Below are 21,127 nucleotides of genomic sequence, written 5' to 3' on the forward strand. Positions count from 1 at the left end.
CCAGTTCTGTGAAGAAAAAAAAAAGCAATGTTAGTTCCATTAAGATATCAATATGTGCCGGACAGTGGTGGCACATGCCTTTAATCTCAGCACTCAGGAGGCAGAGGCAGGTGGATCTCTGTGAGTTCAAGGCCAGCCTGGTCTACAAAAGCTAGTTCCACGAAAAACCCTGTCTCAAAAAACAATACACACACACACATATATACATATATACAGATATATATATATATCTGTATATATATCAGTATACAAGAAAGAAATAAAACAATGGACATTTACATATTCAGAAGATATGTCCAAACAAGTTACTTTTTTTCTTAATGAACATATTAGCCAATGTCTTAGTTAGGATTACTATTGAGATGAAACACCAGGATCAAAAGCAACTTGGGAAAGAAAGGGTTTATTTTGTTCACAGTTCCATATAACAGTTCATCATAAAAAACAGTGATGATAAGAACTCACACAGAGAAGGAACCTGGAAGCAGGAGCTGATGCAGAGGTCATGGAGAGGTGCTGGTTACTGGCTTGCTCACATAGTTTGCTTAGCCTGCTTTCTTATAGAACCCAGAACTACCAGCCCAGGGCTGGAACGCCCCCATAATGGGTCAGACTTTCCCAGATCAATCACTAATTTAAGACAATGCCCTACCTACAGACTTGCCCAAAGCCTGATCTTACAGAGCCATTTTCTTAGCTGGGTCTCTCTCCTCTCAGACGACTTTAGTTTGTATCAAGCTGCCATGAAACTATCCAGCGCAATCAGAATGTGCACATGAGAATGTTAAGGCTGAACAGCACAGTCAGAATGTGCACATGCAAATGTTAAGGCTGAAAGGGGGCAGAGTCACACAAATAGCACACGATAGCACACATTCAGATGCCAAATTCTTAGCCAATGTTCAGTCAAGAGCACAATCTCTCTCCTAGAAGATAGATTACATATAATTCAGAATTCATTCTAAAAGCCTAGCTTTTAAAAATAATCACTAATTGAATTTTCTTTAACCTAAGAATAAAAGCAAGCAATGCAGTTATTTAATATGCTAAAAAGTACTGCTTGATGTTGGCATACATGACCACAGATTTCCTGAGGTGAACAGAAAGAAGTCACAGTGATGGTGCCAGTATACAATCCTGATGTTTAAAGTAGCTCCATTTTCAGCAAGATATTAAAAGGGGAGGCACAGCAAGGGAAGTGGCTCAGTGGCAGAGTGCTTACCTCACACACACAACACCCTGGGTTTGATCCTAGCACTGAAAAGAAAAAGGAAGAGAAAGAAGAGAGAGGAGGTATGGAGAGTCTAAAAAACACATAAGAAAGTATATAAGCATTAAAATAAATATTCCTGAGTGGTTTTAATAGTCTTCTTTCTGTCTTTCAATTTTCCTACTCTGCACACTTCAAATTACATGGTAATAAGATGTATGACCTACAGCAAACTGTGTCTTTGACTAATGATGTCGGGGGACTTCCTTGTTGCAGCATATACAAGGGCCTAATAAATTTCATTTGTGTGTCTATCCACTCATTGGCTGGGGACAGTTCAATTTGCATTCACATTTTGTTTATTATCATTAGTGCTATATGCATTTGTGCTCATATTTTTAGATACATGACTTCATTTCTCTTAAATCTATAAATAGTAGTGGAATTACTAGCTTATAATACAGTTCAATCCTAACATGTTAAGAAACCACAAAACTCCATTCCAAAGCATCACTGTTATTCCTTCCAGCAGTATATGAATGCTTTCATATTTTGCCTTTCTCTATTCCCTTCCTAAGCAAACACAACCTGCAGAGTGGGCAGGCACCAATGTGAAGATGATAATAAGGACAGCAGAGTAGAAATACGGTCTAAATTTTTATAGCTCTCTAGACTTCAGGAGAGAGAAAATCACCAATTTTACTACTGTGCTTTAAGTTGGTCTTCCATAAATTACAAAGAAAGAAGCCCCAAATAAAGTATAATTTTATTAGAAAAAGAAATTTTCCTCTTCATCTTTACATAATAATTAAAATAAAATCAGTTCTCCTTTCCACATATATATGGCATGTATACGTGGTTGCATGTTTATAGCATGTATGTGTGTCCGCACATGTGGGAGTCAGAGGCTGACATCTGACTTGGTAGTCTAGCTAGCACACTTGCTCCAGGGATGCCCTGTCTTTGCCTCTCAAGTACTGGTGTTAGAGCAGGCCATCATGTCCACTCAGCCTTTACATGTGTGTTGGGGATCCAAACTCCAGACCTCATGTGCTTTACCCACTGAGCCATCTCCCAGGCCCCAGCGCTATATTTTAAAATGTTGAAACTGGGGCTGGAGAGATGGCTCAGCAGTTCGGAGTATTTGTTGCTCTGGCAGAGGACCTGGGTTCTGTTCCCAGCACCCACTCTAATACATCATCTGTAACTCTAATACCAGGGGCCAAGAAGCCCTCTAACTTCTCAGGCACCAGCACACATAGAGTATCCTACATACATGTAGACAAAACATTCATAAACATAAAGTAAAATAAATAAAACTTTAAAAATTAGAATTAAAACTGCATGTAACCTGAAAACTTCCTTGAAATTTTAAACCAATAAATTTTACTATAAGTTTTTATAAATTTCTCTATTATTTATTAATGTACTAATGATAAATAAAATATTTTCTGAAGCAAAGAAAAATAAAGACTATATCAAGTACTTCATAAATTTACTCAGTCTGCTAAAGTACTTATAAGAAAGGTAATATAACAATCCTTATTTTACACATACAGAAACTGACACAATTTCCTTTTTTCTGTTGTGTCTTTTTCTTACTGGGGATTGAACCTAAGCCTCCATGTATGTTAGGAGCCTCTGAGTTCAAACACAGAATTTTTTAACTTTTTATTTACAAAGCATCACTAAGTAGACCAGGATGGCCTTGAACTCACTTTGTAGTCAAGGTTAGTTTTGAATTTGTGATCATCCTACTCTAACTTCCTCAGAAACTGAGAAGGCAGGCATGCAGCACCAAGCACACAGCACATAACTGTAAATAATTTATCCAACACCACAGGTCTGGTATCAAAAGTCTTCTTTGCATCTAAAATGCTGCCTCCCTTATGGTAAAGTCCAATTTTAGATATGTGGGCATATTTTTATTAATTTTTACACTATTTTCATGGTAAAGGTGGTGGTAAGAGAAAACTTATAGGGGTAAATATTAAATAAGATGTCCCTATCTCAGTAAATTCTTTGTGTAAAGTTTATGTATTTTCTTTTTAACTAGGCATATGGGTATTTCTGCATGTGAGTGCATGTGTTGGTGCCTACCAAGACCAGCAAGGACATTGGATCCCCTGAAACTGGGGTTCTGAGCTGCCCAACATGGATGCTGATGACTAAATGCTCTTCTAGAGGTCCCAGGTTTGATTCCCAGAGCCCATATGGGGATCACAACTGTCTATAACTTCAGATTTAGGGGATCTGATGCTCTCTTATGACTTTCACAGGCACTTCACACACATGAAGCACAAACATATATGTGAGATGCCCTGTATATGTGTTGCTTTTATTGATTAATGAATAAAGCTGTTTTGGCCAATGGCTTAGCAGACTAAAGTTGGGTGGAAAATTCAAAAAGAGAGAGAGAGAGAGAGAGAGAGAGAGAGAGAGAAGGCAGTCAGAGAGACTCCATGTAGCTGCCAAAGGAGAAAGACACCAGAATCTTACCAGTAGGCCACAGCCTCGCAATGGTACACAGATTAATAGAAATGGGTTAATTTAAGATCTAAGAGCTAGCTAGAAATACACCTAAGCTATTGGCCACCACAGTGTTGTAATTAATATAGTTTCTGTGTGATTATTCTGGTCTAGGCAGCCGGGAAACCAATGCTCTGGCTCATTTTACACATACATACAAGCAAAACACCCATACATATAAAATAAATTAAAATGCAAAAACTTAAATATATGCATTTCATTATAAGCCTTATAAGTTGTCAACACTTTAATTATATTTATTACCCTTGTTATTCCATGAAAACCATTTACCATCTGAAAATGTTTCCTTTTTTCTAGTATAATATCTTCTGTATCTATTTGAATACACTTAAGAATAAAAATGATTTAAAAATATGTTAATCTTCATTTTGTTTGGAGAGACTCTTTTATTATCCTGCATTAGTTTTCCTGCCACTGTAATGAAAACACCTGACAAATAACTAAAGTAAGAAAAAGGTTTGATTATCTTAGTTTCAGAAGTGTTATTGCATCATACCAACAAGGTGCTAGTAGAGCAAAGCCGTTTATGCCATGCAAGCCAGGAAGCAAAATGCACCAAACGTCCAATTATATTCTTTACTAATCTGTAATACGCAACTTTAAATTTTATATGGAAACACGGAAGATCAAGAATAGCCAAAACACTCCTACACAGAAAAGGCAATACTGGAGACAACACAATACCTAATCCAAACTACACTACAGAGATGCAGTAACAAAACAGCATGGCGCTGACACAGAATAGATGACCTGCATACAAACCCACATAAATGTAAACCCACAGAGGCCGAGCCACCTGAGTTTTCTGCAAGTATTTTACTCTTTCAACAAATGGAACTGAGGGAAGTGAATTTCCACATGTGGAAGAATAAAACTAGATTCATATCTTTCACCTTGCATATAATAAATGGATCAAAGACATTAATGTAAGACCTGACACTTAGAAACTAGTAGAAGGAAATCCTGGCAAAACACTTCCATATCTAAACAAAAGGAAGGGTTTTCTAAAAAGTATTCCAGTAGCAAAAGAAATAATTTTAAGAACTGATCAACTGGGTTACTAACAAATAAAAAGCTACTGCTCAGCAAAGAAAATAATCACCAGAGTAGACAGCTCACAGACCTGAAAACAGTCTTTGTCAACCATAAACAGACAGTATGTTAATATCTAGAATGTATAAAGAACTGTAAAACTAACCACCAAAAAAGTATCTAGTTAATAAATGCATTGACAATCTGAATAGGCAGTCCTCAAACAGAGAAACACAAACGGCCAGTAATGACTAGAAAATAGAGTCATTGTCTTTAGCCATCAAGGGAATGTGAATTAAAAACAGTCTGAGTCCATGCCAGCCAGAGCACAGGACTTTCTCTAAGAAAGCGATGACAGCAAATCCTGGAGGGGACGCAGGGGGGAAACCCATTCTGCGTTGTTGGGATGATAAACTGGTGCAGTCACTAGGGAATTCAGTGGGGAGCCTCTCAAACAACTAAAAACAGGACGAGTGGGTGATGGAGCCACACCAGAGAGACACTTACACATCCATTTCACTGCTACACTGCTCACTATACATGCAAAGTTAAACAAGCTTACATAGTCAACAGATGACTAGAAAATGTGGAACATGCAATTATTTTTAATTGCAAAGAAAAATGAAATCATGATAGAAGAAGGGGGACCAGCAAAATACGGTATGGGAAGAGTTAGGAAAGACAGTGAAAGAGAGGAATAATAACAAAGTATAATTCCACATATGCATGAAATCACCATAGTGAAATTTACTGAATAACTTCTTAAAAAATAACTTTAAAATATCTATTTATTACACTAAATCCAAACATTATCATTATGTCTTTTAAAAAAAAACTAGTTTATACTTTGAATCTACAAAACCAAAATTCTTAATTTTGTTTGAAACAGCCTGAAGAAATCATTCTATTTTATATTTATCTAAAATTATAAATGTGTGTGTAATATTTATTATGTCTTAATTTAATCTTTTTAAATAATTAAATTTTAAATTTTATTTCTACTTCAAACCCAGCACGTTAATGTTCACTAAAGTATTAAATATGCTCACGGATTACCAATATCAGTGGCCACACTTCAAAATAATCTGAGAATCGTTAAGTTTCCTGAGAGAGGAGCCTAGGTTTAAATACCTGAAATTTTAATGAAATGATTCTCATTTACATTGACCTATCTTTAAACTTTAAATCATATCTCACATTATCATGTTCCTGTGCTTACACTTCCCTAAGCAGGGAAGTCTTAACAGGTCAGGACACACTGTTACTGCTAATGCATCATAATGACTATGACTGGTCTAGGGCTCAGCTTACCCAGAACATGGCCACATTTCTTACAGCTTAGAAAAACAGTCATCATTACACCCTCCTGACACACACATGCACATAAACATGCACAACCTGAGTCAGGAAATCAAACAAATTTTTAAAAATGCATATATCACCAAATTAGACATGGCATTTTCCATGGGCTCAGCTATTATTGCTCAAGCTTCTGAAACTTATGGCCAGAAAACCAAAACCAAGTAACAAAAGAGGAAACTTTGGGCTGGTGAGATGGTTCAGGGGTTAAGAGTACTGGCAGCTCCTTCCAAGGACCCTGGATCGACTCCCAGCACTCACATGGCAGCTCACAACTGTCTATAACTTCAGTTCCAGAGTATCCAACACCCTGTTCTGGACCCTGCTGGCACCAGGAACACACAAGGTGCACAGATATATACATGGAGGCAAAACATCCGCACACTTTTAAAAAGTTAAAATAAAAAGAAATAAATAAAAGAAAAAACTAATGGTGTGCTTTTCATAGGAAAAACAAATCACAAAGGGGAAGAATGGGGTAGATACATTCACCCCAAAATGCTATTTAATTTCCTTTACAAATAAAGACAAAGTTTGTCATCAAATTTCCCTTTATTTACTGTATCATTAGATACAGATTTAACAATCTCTCTGTGGCTAAATAAAAAACAGATGTATTTTCCGCCAAGACAATTTATTAAAATTTGTACCATAAGGGATTTCTAGGCATTTGTTTTAAGTATACTTTGCATAGACATAAAGAATGATCATACCTGTTTTACTAATGACTTCCTGCAGCTCGGTCATAGAACTGACAATGGCAACAAGAAGGTCAGAACTGGTGAACCAAGTAAGGGCTTGTAAACAACGTAACTGCTCCCTTTGATGCTCTGCAGAAACGGAAGGAGCCATTATGAAATGCTACAAGTTATTAAAATCCACATTTAAATTTCATAGCAGTGTTCAGCTACTTAAGTAAATCAGCCTTTGTATGCCTAGTGTTCTCTAGTTAGAAAATCTAGTTACATCTGACTAATGCAACATTAAATAACAAGCATCAAAGAAGACAGACAATTCTTTTAGTTTTGGTTGTATTACAATGGCCTGATTCTTAGTAGTTGCATTGTTGGGCCTCATGAGGCCTGGGCATGAGGCCCAGAGTAACTTCCTAAGCCTAACTTGAGTTTGGTGAGGCCTAGTGCAACTTCCTGAGCCTAGCTCAAGTTTGAAGACCTGTCTCTGGCTACCCAACCTAGGCACGCCTCTGCCAGCCACCGCTAACAAGCAGATATTATTGGTCCTTGTTCCTTGCTCCACCTCGACCCATCCCCAGGCTTCCCACCCCTTATCTCAGCCAATATAAGTTCATGCCTGATGCAATTAAACGAGATCCTGCTTTGACAGACTCGGGAGTCAGAACCAGGTAAAATTCCTGCGGGTCTGGCTCTGCCCCTGCCCTTTCTGCCAGAGAACCCGGCATTGCATCAGGGTTGAGGAGGCAATGGTAGAGCACTTGTTCCATGAAAGTAGCCTTAGGGTTGATCCCCAGGCATAAATTTTAAAAAGTAAACAACTAAATCTGTCTTCTCAAAAATAGTAAAACATTCCCAAGAAATATCAGCTGAAAATTTGTATTTGCCTCACTTTTAAACAACTCTTCAAGATATTCTTAACTCTCTCATCATTTTATTCTTATTTTATACTGAAAGCATGGATAACTTTTAAGTGTCTGTTTTGGATTATCACAATTGAAAACGTGAGGTATAAACTGTTATTCCCCAGAAGGTCCCTGAGTGTTGCTCGTCTGGGGAACTACCTTTCCCAGGAGCACCTAGCTTTCCACGTGGCGCGAGGTTTATTGCAGCGTGCTTAACAATAAGGGAAGAGAAGAGAAAAGAGGATGAACGGAGGCGTTCTAGCTTTTAAAGGATTCCCCATGCACGTGCATCAAACGCCACGTTCTGCACCTGTGCAGCCTTTGCGTGGAAAGCTAGGTGCTCCTGGGAAAGGTAGTGACCCAGACGAGCGACGCTCGGGAGCCTTCTGGGGAATAACATAAACGTTCCACTATACTGTTTTAAAAAGATAATACAAATAAATCTAGACAATATGAAGTTATATATAGTTGCTTCATAATATCAGTTTACAAAAAACTCAAGGCTAATTTTTATAAATTAGACATCTGTACACATACACATGTGGAGATGAACTGGACTACATTACATGATTAATTCTTTGAAGGTTTGTATAATAGATAAGCACACACCTATTATATCTCACTTACATATAACTTAGATTTTTAAAGCACAAACGATCTTACTTGGAAATTTGCGCTTGTCTTTGGGCTCTCCTGTACACACCAGCATGCCTATGCCTTCCTTACAGCTTTCCATCCAGGTAAAAAGGGAGGCACAGGATTGGCCCAGTATCTTGAGTCTGTTTGCTGCCAAAATTGCAATCGCACCTTTCCGGAATACACGAGTCAGTCCTTTGAACGGTTTTTTCTTTGGTTTGGCTTCTTCTTGTTTCTTTTCGTCTACTGCTGCCAGCGCCTGGGCTAACGTTCTGATTTCCAGTTTGAACAATTCCAGGCTGTTGACTTGCTCCTGGAGAAAGTCCCTCTGTGTGGATAAGGCACATGACCTGCTATAGAGGGGATACAATGCACCAGCCATCAGCGCACACGCTGCCAACAAGCATGTCTGTTCCCTCTGAGTCTTGGCCAACGCATTTTTGAAATGCGAATTCTCAAGAACCAGTTGTTCATGTGAGTTCTCAATACGGTTCAATTTTTCCATGTTTTTCTCAGCAATTTCTTGAAATTTCTATAAGAAAAGTCAAATAATATATATTAATAATATATACCTATAATATAAGATCTTGGAACAAAGAAGCATTTTACTAATTTTTGTTAATCCAAGGAAATATACTTTAGCTCAAACTACTAGTTTCCTTCCAAAGGTCTGTGTTATGAAATATCCAGTGGCAACAGTGGGCCAAAGAGCTGAGATCTGAACATGCACATTGACTGAAAATCTCTTACAACAGCGGCTTTACATCAGCCATATCACATAAATTTGTGGGTATTTCATGAATTTCCTGTGTGCTTGCATATGAATATACATATGTGGAAAGGGAAATAAATATGCTTTCTGGGCCTAATTCCTCCTTTCCACTCCTCAGTAATTACTATTTCCTCTTAAATAGAAACAGCACTGAAAACTGGGGGGGGGGGGTGTATAGTAAACGCTATTACTGTTGCCAAAATAAGCAATGAGCTAGATTAGTGATGTAAGAAACAGTGGTCGATTAACAGTCGCCCTTTCTGACTACCGGAGACTGACGCTGAATAGAGCCTCTTGTTTCAGCTCCTAACTTCCCAAGCAGAGCACCACACAGCAGCTCCAGAGCAGGAGGGAAGGACTACGGTGAGCTGGGCCTCAGCAGCTCTCTAATCCTCTTTCTCTGACTAACATCCTTAGAATTCAAATTGTAACTTGAAACCAAAAATAAACATTAACAGGAAGAACGACATTTTAGTAACTAGAAATAAACTGGCCATCTATGAGCGCTTCCATGCCATCATTACGGTCGGTGGAGGCAAAGGAGAAGGGTTCTAAACTAATAGATTGTACTCTACTAGTCATGCATCCCTCAGTAAATATCACAGACTACTCACAAAGGTTAATATGCTATGAAAACAGAGCAATCAATCATCATTATGGTGCAATGCTATAGTAGATACACACCAGGTTGTCAGAGCACCAGGGGCACCTGACAAAATGACGCTGACAAGCCTTTGGATGGATATGACAATTAAAGGAAAAAGGGGAGTGAGTTATGCAAAAGGAAAAAATTAAATCGACACCATTAATAAGGGGGCTAGACAACAGCAACCCTTTAATAATTTAGTCTAACCTCGCAAACAACCGTGATTTAAGAGCTGCAGTTAGATTTTTATTTTCCTAGTGAACCATCATGACACAGCCATGAACCTCTTTCTCTTGAATAGAAAAGTAGGGGAGTTCAATTCTAGCATTATAGTCATTTAGAAACAGAGAAATAGTATCCTCAGTATCGGCGTGGCAAAGTCAAGTTCTGTCTTCATAATGAGACTCCTTCGGGACATTAAAGGAACTATTTCTCTTTGTACTACTGGTTTAAACTGCACTATGTGAAAAATTTAAAGTTGATCTTTGGGAGAGGTATATGATGTCTTATTCAAGAGTTGCCCAGTGAACACCCAGAAGAACAAAAGGCACTTGTAAAATTCACATTGGCAGGAGAGCCTCAAAAGACATCAACATCTAAGGCAAGTCATGCACACGCTCAGCCACAGTGCAAGATGTGGTGTCAAAGGCTATCATGGGCAGTGCTGGTAGGCAACAGCAAAATAAGCTCAAGCTAGCAGACATGACAACCCACGAAAATAAATCCTAGGAGATAGTTTTCCCAAGACAGAAAGTAAGAGGAGACATTCAGAGGCACAGGCGAGCAGTGAACGGGAAAGGAAAGCATTAAAAAAAAAATCACTGCTTAAAGGATTTAATTTATTTGCATGCCTTTTCTTCAGGAAAGGAAAAGTTGAATTTTAGAAATGGATTTCCTATTGAATGCAACTGGAAACTGTATATCAAGTAAGGTAACCGAAGCCCAGAAACATCAATACCATGTTAGTCTCTCCTAGGCCGATCCGACTTTAGGAATTTTAGGTTTCAGTGTTTGTTGAGAGTGACGGTAGATGACGATAGAAGAGGTAGGCAGTAATGGAGGTGGGCAACATTGGAGGCAGAAGGATTTGAGCAGGGGTGGGGTTTAAGGGGCAGGAGAGCAGAAGGGATAGAGGGATGGTTAGTAAAGACTAAGGATGCATGAAAAGGCCGTGTGAAAACCTTACTCTTAATATTAAAAGCTAACTTCTAAAATCTTTAAAAGGAAGCTCCCTGCACAGATGAACAACATTGCTTCCAGAAGTCATGGTGCCAAATATGGGCTGCTTCCTGATGAGATGTTAGGAAGAGGCTCCAAGGGTATCTACAAAAATATAACCTATTACCTTTGTTCTTCATTGCCTACCACAACTAGAAACCTTATTACTAAAGGCACCAGACACTGGTCTCAGGGCATCAAAAAATCCTACTGGAACTGAAATGGAAGGTTCCTCTGCTGGTTAGCTTTCCTGGTCACAGAAGATACTGCATGGGCTGAGGCTGCCGGGAGAGAAAAGACATCAGTAGTCTTCCCCAGCTGTGAACCCTGCAAGCTGTAATAACAAACTGCTAGGCAAGATGCATCTGCAGGTACAAGACTGTTGTGGGGACAACCAACCACTTCCTGCTCAGATTTGAGGCCCCAGTCCACTGAAGTGAGTTCATGCCCAGTATTGCAAATATGGTCAAAAGCCAAAATGGCTGGGCCATCGCGGGCCCTGAGCAGGGCAGGTGGGGAGGTTGAGGCATGGGAAACAGCTACTGCTGTTGTTTTGCTAAGTGGACATGGTATCAACTGCCTTCCAAATATTTATGTTTATACCCATAGATCAGCACTGTGCTGAGTCTTAGTTAGGAATATTCGGCTTGCTGTGGTCAACAGTTAACGCACAGACTCATATCTGATAAAGGTGCTGATACTAAGTGGCTGTTGAGTATTTATTCCTATAACTTTCCCCACCCCCCAAAGCTCAAGGAACATTTCAGAGGAGGTAGCAGAAATAAATGGAAGAGCCAGATGCTGTGGAGGAGTGCCATGAAACACCATCTTCTCGACATTGTGTGGCCACCACACTCATGGACTCACAGAAGCTGCAGTCCCCAGCACAAGAACTACACAAGGTCAAAATCCCAGTGCAAGCAGAGGAGTCTCTTGGGAAGCCCCACCTCTACCTGAGAAGCTATTGGCAGTCAATGGATGCTGGTGGAAGGGAAGTCATTTTCTTTAGTATTATAGCAACTGGTAAGTTGCTCTAGTAAATAACATCCCCACCCATGATGACACAAGCAGCCTCAATTTACACTTATTAAGCCATAAGAGGAAAAAAAAAGGGGAGGAAAGGAGGGAGGGACAAAGGAAGGGAAAAAGGAAAAAAGGAAGGAAGAGAGGGAGGGGGAGGGAGGGGGGAGGGAGAGAGGGAGGGAGGAAGGAAGGAAGGAAGGAAGGAAGGAAGGAAGGAAGGAAGGAAGGAAGGAAGGAAGTTTATCAAAAGAGAAGGGGAAATGAAATGGGGCAAAGGGGAGAGAAAACTGACCAAATGTGTTGTAGCAATGTATGAAACTGTCAACGAGTAAAATCAAGAAATAAACATTAAATGTGTACCAACACTAGAAGGAAGGAAAGAAATAGTTTCTTCTCTTCTGTAGTACATTTCCATTGTTTTTATTTACTCCAATCTTCCTTTTCTAAGGCCTGGACCAGTCATGCTTCTGGCAGAAATGGTAAGCAATGAAGGAATGAGGAAATAAAGATACTGTATCTTGCCCCCACCAACATCTCCACTGAGGGTCAATCTCTGGCAGCATTATTCTACCAGTGTAACTGAACTATGTCCCATGGCTCCATACAAATACCATTAGCAAAGTAGGTAGTGCCCCAAGAGGAATGGCTATTTAAAACATGCAAGAATATCTGAGTAGCAGTGCCGACAGGGACTGTTTCCATGTACATAGCCTCATATAGGAAGCAATCTCCAATGACACTCTGGGTATAGCTAGATGAATCAGACGAGTAAGATTTGGAAGAACAACAGCCAGAAAGTAAGACACCATGCTCTATGAGACTACAAACTGCCTAGAGAAAAGGGAATGGAGGGATCCGAGCAATGCGAAAACATGGTGGGAGACTTGTGTGGTGAGCTAAGAATTTCATATGCCAGGAAAGCTGTAAGAAGACATGAAATCCCAGAATACTGCTACACTGAGTAAGTGAACATGAGAATCAGAAAGGTTAATAAGAACTGCTAAGCTACAGAAGATGGGCACAGCATGCAGTTAGAGAAGCAAGTCCTGAAGCACCCTAGACTCTCACCAAGAGTTCAAGGAAGACAAAAGCGGAAGACACTGAGAAGGTCTACGAGGATACAAGAGGCTGGTCAGCAGCAGCCACACAAGAAGAAACAAAGTGAGTCCTGGATCTCAGGCTTTTAACCTGTCTCCAATAAAACAAATGATCTGGGGAAAGATATGTGCTAATTTTATTATTTATTTCAAATGTTTAAAACATTATTGCCACTGGCATAAATCAACTGGATTGCTGAAGAGCTAAAAATTAGGCAGGCTCATTAAAGAAAAGGTTCTGGATTAAGCCGCCTGAATGTGGGTGACAGTTATGTGGCTTAATCTGTTGGGGGGAGAGGGCTGGCACTGGGGCCAAGACTTACCCTAGATGCATGAACTGGCTTTTTAAAGCCCATTCCCTATGGTGGGATACCTTGCTCAGCCTTGATACAGGGGGAAGGGCTTGGTTCTGCCTCAACTTGGTATGCCAGACTTTGTTGACTTCCCAAGGGAAGACTTAGCTCCTCTGAGAAGTGGATGGGGGGTGGAACAGGGGAAGATGGGGGGCAGGAGAAGGGAAGGAACGAGAAGGGGAACTGGCGTTAATATGTAAAATTTTTAAAAATTTAAATAAAAACTATTACTTATCAACAAAAAAATGAAAAAGGATTCAGGAATGAACAGGGACAAAATATAATGAGATATATGTATATATGAAAATGCTGCCTTGGTGGTGGCACATGCCTTAATCCCAGCACTCAGGAGGCAGGGGCAGGTGGATCTCTTGAGTTCAAGGCCAGCCTGGTCTACAGAACGAGTTCTAGGAAAGCTAGGACTACACAGAGAAACCATATCTTCGAAAGAAAAAAAAAAGTAAAAAAACAGAAAGAGGAAAGAAGAGGAAGGAAGGAAGGAAGGAAAGAAGGAAGGAAGGAAGGAAGGAAGGAAGGAAGGAAGGAAGGAAGGAAGGAAGGAAATGAAAGAGCCATTATGAAACATTGTGTGCCAACAAAATAGCTAAAAAGTTTTTTAAAAAATTAAAAAACTTAGTTCATCTTACTTAGCACATGACAAATCCCAGACTCCTGCACAGCATACAACTGCACGTCTGAGTTAGGCTCACTCTATAAATAATGAAACTAAGCCCAAGTCCTTCGGCTGGGCTCACCTATCTTATTATGCAGCCTTCCCATCTGAAGTATTCCTAGACTTTCCCCTCAAGTCACAAGCCTTCCCCTGTGAAGCCGTCCTCCAGGTAATGAAAATGGAGAGCTGGGTCCTTCTTTCCACGAGCCTGACCGCTGCACAGTTTCAAATGTTCTCCAGCTCCCTCCCATCTCCCCTCACACCATCAGAACATCTTCACGGCCCATTTCAGCCATCTCTTCTGACATGCTTTGCTATCACTGCCATCCATACTGGTCTAGACTTTCCCTGAGCTGAAGGAGCACTTAGGCACTCAGTCGCCACACTGTCACCTACTGACTCCATGTGTCTCTATCCCCTCGTCCCCAGTACTTTGACTGACTGTTCCTAGAGAACAAGGATCACTTACTATGCAGTCTGTCACAGTGCTCTATACTCTGCAGGTAGCTAACAAACACCAAGTGACTTAAGTAGCTCTTTATAAAAAAAATATCCATCACTGGGCTTAGCACAGTTTTGTCCACAACAGCAACTGAATAAAGGCCTAATTGATAAAAAAAAAAAAAAGCTTTACAATGTAAAGAAGATGGAAGAAAAATCTAGTAAAAATAAGGTAATTTCCAGATATATTTTAGAACTTACAAATCAAAATTTTATTTTAAATCGATTCGGACTTTCCGTGGGGACTCTCAGAGATATACATTATTTACTATGAAGTTCTCTTGAAGAACAAAGCCTGTTTGATAGTCAGGCTAGAATCAGTTGTACAGCAAATCTGCCCTTAAAGAAAAGCCAGTGTTCTCCACCCAAGGATATTAAAGGCCAATATTTTTAAAACAAACATAACACACATCAATTTCATATGAGGCAAAAGCATTACTCATACTGAAATAACCTACTCTACCTTAGGGTGTTTAATTTAAAATAATAATAATAATAACAATAATCTCAAAGTCTTCCAAAAAACCATTCTTATCTTAAACTTTTAATAACTCAAAATATAGGATGCATAGCTTTTACCCAAACATCTTTAACATAACAAAACTATTATGTAACGTGACTATTTTTCCTTTTCTCACTGATAAATTCAAAAGTCAGGCCAAAATCTGGGAAAAAAAGGACACCTTCTTCCCTGTGGGAATGTGCCTCCTGAAACATGGGCTTTCAGGGCTGCCTGCTAAGCTTGTAGAACCCTGCAAGCTTTGAAATGCTGGGCCAGAAGGCCAGGAAACAGACTGGTCTTAATCAGGTTATGCTGTTCCTTATGATAGCACAAATCACAAACTAGCTTCAGATACCAGGGACTTCAGTCACAACACATGTATAAATTACTTAACTTGCTTTTTATGCAATGACAATATTGAAAAATGGCAAACACAGACGTATGATATATATACACCTCTTCTAAAACAAAGTGTCTTTTGAGGAGACTGATCTTTCATACAGCGATGCTGCGGTTGAAATGGTACAGACACTTTCAGTGACAGTTTGGCTGTTTTTCAACAAGCGAAACAGAATTACTGAATTATTTAGTAATTCAATTATCTGTATCAAAATTACACCGTATGTTTGCATGTATATACATAATCCCTCAAACTCCATAAGGATTAATAATTTAACTAATAATTAAAAGTATTATCATTACATAATTTAGCATGTCAAACATACGAGCCAAGAAAGAAAATATGCTGAAGTTTATGCTTTCATTTCTAATACAATATGAATTATAGAAGTCCCTTTAGCTTAACCAAATATTCCTGTCTTCCTGGGGTGGGGGAATGTGTGTGTGTGTGTGTGTGTGTGTGTGTGTGTGTGTGTGTGACAGAGACAGAGACAGAGAGACAGAGATTCTCCTTTTCATTAGACAGAGTCAGTGTATTGATACAAAATATGCTTGCTCTGTTGAAGTTTTATTAAAAGATAAACAGTATTCAAAAAGTCAGCAGTACTCCCTCTCCGTTCTAACCGATTCCACTCCTCCCGTCAGACCTACAGATGGGAATGGCTCGGCTCTCTCCTCTATCAATAGGAGACCCCTCTCCTTCTCAAACTCTGGCCTCCTCTTACAAATTGACAGCATTCCTTGGGTAATTAACATATGGTAACAAACTTTATACTATACAATTGTCCAGGTGCCTCTCCAAATAAATTTTCTGTGTGTTAAAAAATGAGCTATGCATTATACCTTTCTGTTCAGTGCCTCCACAACAAACACAGTGTCCCCTATATACAGTATATAATGAAAAGTATTTTTATTATTTTTAACTAAATTATATTAAACTACATTGATTCTTTACCTACAACAGTAACTTTAAAATATAATGCATTATACTAAACCTTTTATTTCTCAGGAAAATGAACTAAGGAAAACATGAATTAAGAGAACTACCACTTGTGTGGGTAGGTAACAATGGGGATTATCTTAACTTCTTCATATAGTATCATGCTTGATTATTAGCTGCCAAAATCATTCAGTGATGTGAATCAGAGAATAAAGAGCTGGTATTTCATTAGATAGACATTTTTCAGACATCGTTTTACATATAAAACTCCCGTGTATTTCTAAAGAAACCGTGCTACAGGATACTATAAAAAGGACTAGAAGTAAGGATGACAAGGCATTAGACCAGTCCATACGTCTCACCTTATACCTTACTTCGAAATGCCTTGTCCTCAATGATTTACACTGGTTACCTACATTTTAATCCTGTTCCCAGAACTTCCTTCCTACACAAATAAGGTGCTAACAGTTTCCAAACTATTTTCCTCACGTGAGATAGAAATGATGTTTAAATGGCCTGCCTATCTCATGTGGTTGTGGTTGTCTGGGGGAGGAAGCTCGCAAAGGCACGCAAAAGCACTAAAAACAAGTCTAACAAGTATTATATAAATCCAGCAGCATTATCATTAACAAAAACAATTATGCTGAAAAGACTTTCAAGCATCCATTAGCGGGACCCACTCATGACTCGGTCCCTCCACAAGCATGGACACAGCGCATCATGCCATCACATACACCTTCAGGAACATCCCTCCAACCATACCAATAAACTTCTCTGTGTGTGTGTGTGTGCCTGCATGCCAGAGGAAGGCATCAGATCCCATTATTTTTGGTTGTAAGTGCCCAGGTGGTACCTGCGAAGTGAACTCAGGACCTCTAGGAAGAGAGTTCCCAGTGCTTTTAACTGCTGAGTCTTCTCTTCAGCTCTCCTACATTGCATTTTTCCCTCTCTTGCCATTGAATTCACTTTAGAAACTTAGTCATAAAAGGATGATTAGCTATTAAAGTATTTTTCTCTATAATTCTAAAAAATATTCAAAGATGAAGTAGAACTCATATACTAAAAATATACATAAATAAGTTAATTTAAAGTGCAATGTAGAACCACAAACCTCAATTTTTTCACTATTTACTCAATTTTATTTTAATATTTTGTTTATTTTGTACATCTTAGTGTGTGTGTGTGTGTGTGTGTGTGTGTGTGTGTGTAGGGAGGTATGTAGAGGAAGAGGGTCCCTGAGGATCCAACTCAGGTTATCAGGCTTGGCAGCAGACATGCATTTTTACCCACTGAGTCATCTCACCAGCCCCACTTCCTTCTCCATTTTAAAGTCATGTGAGTTTACAGAAATGTCAAAGTTTAACTCTGAAATAAGCATTGCATCAAGTGTTACTATGGCTCAACGGAGAATGAAAAATCCTTACTTCTAGAATGGACGTTCTTGGTCCACTAATTCAATTATTTTCAGATAAAAAGGAAAAAAGAACATAACACTAAGATTACAAAATAAAGTTAGTCCATGGATGGAGTTACCCGGATTACTCATCAGAACAGACACTTAAGATGTACTGTGGATGCTTCAGATATATTTAAACTCAAGAACTCTCCCACCACTCAGCTAGCATAAATCAACTAAAACTAAAAACATGCTAGGATACCAAAACTGGTATCCTACAGGTTTCATTTATATAATGATATTTGTACATCACTATTACTTTCTTCAAATAAAAACAATTGAAATTACAATATTGTTTATTCACTAACCACTCATTTATAAAAACCAGACATTAAACAAATCCATAAATAAGTATTTTGTTTCCTACAAATCCCCTTTACTAATGATTATTTCCATCTGACATCACCAATCCCTACCACCCGCAACCCTAGACAATGGCTATGCTCACCCATGTTCTTATGAACATAATCTTGGAAAATTAACTGAGTGACATCAAATAAAATATCTTATTTACATATAGCTCTTATGATAACCAACTCCATACAATTGATTCTAACAAAATTTTCTAAAATAAAATCCATAGATCAGGTAAAGTGTATCGTAACAGTTCTGAACTCAATATGAAGCCAAAATGAATTATCCCTGCATACCCAGTTGTACTTCATGAAGTTGCAAACATGAACATAATACAACCAATATATAATACTAAATTATTTTTATAAATAATGAAATAAGAGTTTTAATTTACAGATGTATGCACAAAACCTAAGTTAACAAATTCTTTTAGAGAAAAGTCTTCAAGACTTCTCCTAAAAACTGCTTGCTGTCAGCATTTGTGATGACATAAGCCATCACTTCCAAAAGTAAACTGCAATCCCGTGGGATGGCTCAGTAAATGAGGGCACCTGTCACCAAGCCTGACAACCGGAGATCAATCCCTGGGACCCACATAGTAGAAAGAGAGAACCAACTCTTGCAATTTGTCCTCTGACTTCAATACTCTGTGGACAATACACACACACACACACAAACCCCAAATAAATAAATACTTAATTTGATTTTTAAGTGATTTGCTATGCCATCCTACACATATGGAATCAAGTGAGTTTAAGAAACTGCTAGTTATTGGAACTAAATTAGTGTAGCACAGAAAACAAGGAGTGAGTGAAATAAAGCACAGAATATATAAATATAGTAATCTCAGACCTTGCAAAGGTACAAAAGCAGTTCAATATAGAAAGTGTAGTCTTTATTGGCCATATAAGGTGACCCAACTTCAACTGCAGCATTTAGAAGGCAGAGGCAGGAAGATTTCTGCAAGCCAACCTGGTTCAAGCCAATTCCTTCATATGGAATTCCAGGCAGCTCACTGTGAGACCTGGAGAGAGAGCGAGAGAGAGAGAGAGAGAGAGAGAGAGAGAGAGAGAGGGAGAGAGACAGAGACAGAGACAGAGAGACAGAGAGAGACAGGGAGACAGGGAGACAGGGAGACAGAGACAGAGAGACAGACAGAGACAGAGAGAGAGAGAAACAGAGAGAGAGACAGACAGACAGAGAGACAGACAGAGAGAGAAACAGAGACAGAGAGACAGAGAGGAAAGAGAAAGTATTGTCTTTTCGATTGAAGAACCATATCAAAAAAAAAAGCCAGCCTCAAAAGCCAACCTTAACCCATACCTCACACTTCTAAAAAATTAGCTCAAATTTTACATAGACTTACTTTACAAAACTTAGAAGGCAAAGTGACTAAAAGGAAAAACTAAGGGAAAATTCTGATTATGCACTTCGACAATTTTTATCCACAACACCAAAAACAATCTTTAAGACAAAATATTAAAAACAGAAACTTTATCAAACACAAATGCTTCTGGGGTGTAGCTCAGCTGGTAGACTAGTATTCAGCTGGGATGTGTAAGACTTGCATTCAATATCAACACTATGAGAAAAATTAAAATGCTTCTTCTGTAAATTAGGTGCTGCTAATTGGACAAAAGAAAATATTTGTAAACATATTTCTGACAAATGACAAATTTTAAATGTGTGCAAAACTTCAAAAATAAAGACTAAGAAAAGAACCCAAGCCAAGTATGTGACTCAGGATCTCAGCTCTTGGGAGAGTGAGACAAGAGGGTTGCCATGAGTTCAGGATCAGCCTAGGACACATAGTAAGTTCAAGGTCAGCCTGGACTACAAGGAAACCTTGTCACAGTATAAAATAAATAAAATAAATCCAGGAGTAATAATAGCATGTGCCTTTAATCCTAGCATTTGGGAGGCAGCAGGAGGAGGATCCCTGTGAGTTAGAGGCCAGCCTGGTCTACAGAGTGAGTTCCAGGACAGCATGAGATAAATAGTGAGACCTGTCTTGAAAATAAATAAATAATGGACAAAAGATGTGCACAGAGCCGAGGATGTACACAGGGATGGGGATGTGCACAGGGATGGGGAATGTACACAGGGATGGGGATGTGCACAGGGATGGGGAATGTACACAGGGATGGGGATACAGCTTAGTAGTAAAAGTGCTTCCTACCATGTACAAGTTCCTGGATTCAGTAAAATGAGTGGGGGGGAGAGGAGGAGGAAGAGAAAAACAGACAGAACCAAAGAGGACGGGGGAAGAAAAGTGAAAAGGGGAGGGTATAGGAAGGGATAGGGAGAGGAGGAGAGAAAAGAGAAGGGGAAGGGAGGGGAAAGGGAGGAGAGGAAATCAGTAAAATTGCTCAAATAGGAAGTTTGAGCTGCTTTCCTCTTTCATCAGACTCCCACGTACTTATACAAGAGAAATGAAGCCTTAGGATTATATAAAAAAACATTTTCATAAATATTAACCACAACTGTTAAAAAAAAATAAGGAACCAAAGGCCCATTAGCAAGTGTCCAGAGATAAGAAAGCAACTATATAGTCAAACAATGGAATAGCACCCCAGAATGAAAAGCGATTACCTGCTGATATGCATAAGACATGGAGGTGTGTGATTCTAACTGAAAGGTGTGGCCTGGATGTCTGCATACCTCACAGGTGCACTGCAGGGCACCATGGCAAGGGCAGAGCTATATAGATGGCCACCGAGTCTGTGCCTCCTGTGTGTCCTAAGTATGCCCAACTCCTAAGACTGTACAGTGAAGCCAGGAAATGCTGTCATAAATTACATAAGAACAA

At 39.1% G+C, this 21,127-nt stretch overlaps 1 protein-coding gene across 2 annotated transcripts in view; it reads right to left on the reverse strand.

Moving 5' to 3' along the window:
- Nucleotides 1-21,127, reverse strand: part of Ccdc171 (coiled-coil domain containing 171) — a 329,914-nt gene that overhangs the window by 182,416 nt on the left and 126,371 nt on the right. For both annotated transcript variants that reach the window (XR_007594478.1, XM_050157438.1), the window contains 2 exons: nucleotides 8,412-8,916; nucleotides 6,865-6,981 (listed from right to left, as the gene is read on the reverse strand). Coding sequence is in view for 1 of the 2 variants with exons in the window: in XM_050157438.1 (XP_050013395.1) it covers nucleotides 6,865-6,981; nucleotides 8,412-8,916 (622 nt within the window). In the remaining variant the exon portion in view is untranslated. The remainder of the gene's footprint in view (nucleotides 1-6,864; nucleotides 6,982-8,411; nucleotides 8,917-21,127) is intronic.

This window comes from Alexandromys fortis, unplaced genomic scaffold (assembly GCF_014885135.2).
Source record: "Alexandromys fortis isolate MF-2015 unplaced genomic scaffold, M_Fortis_MF-2015_v1.1 scaffold_64, whole genome shotgun sequence".
NCBI lineage: Eukaryota > Metazoa > Chordata > Mammalia > Rodentia > Cricetidae > Alexandromys > Alexandromys fortis.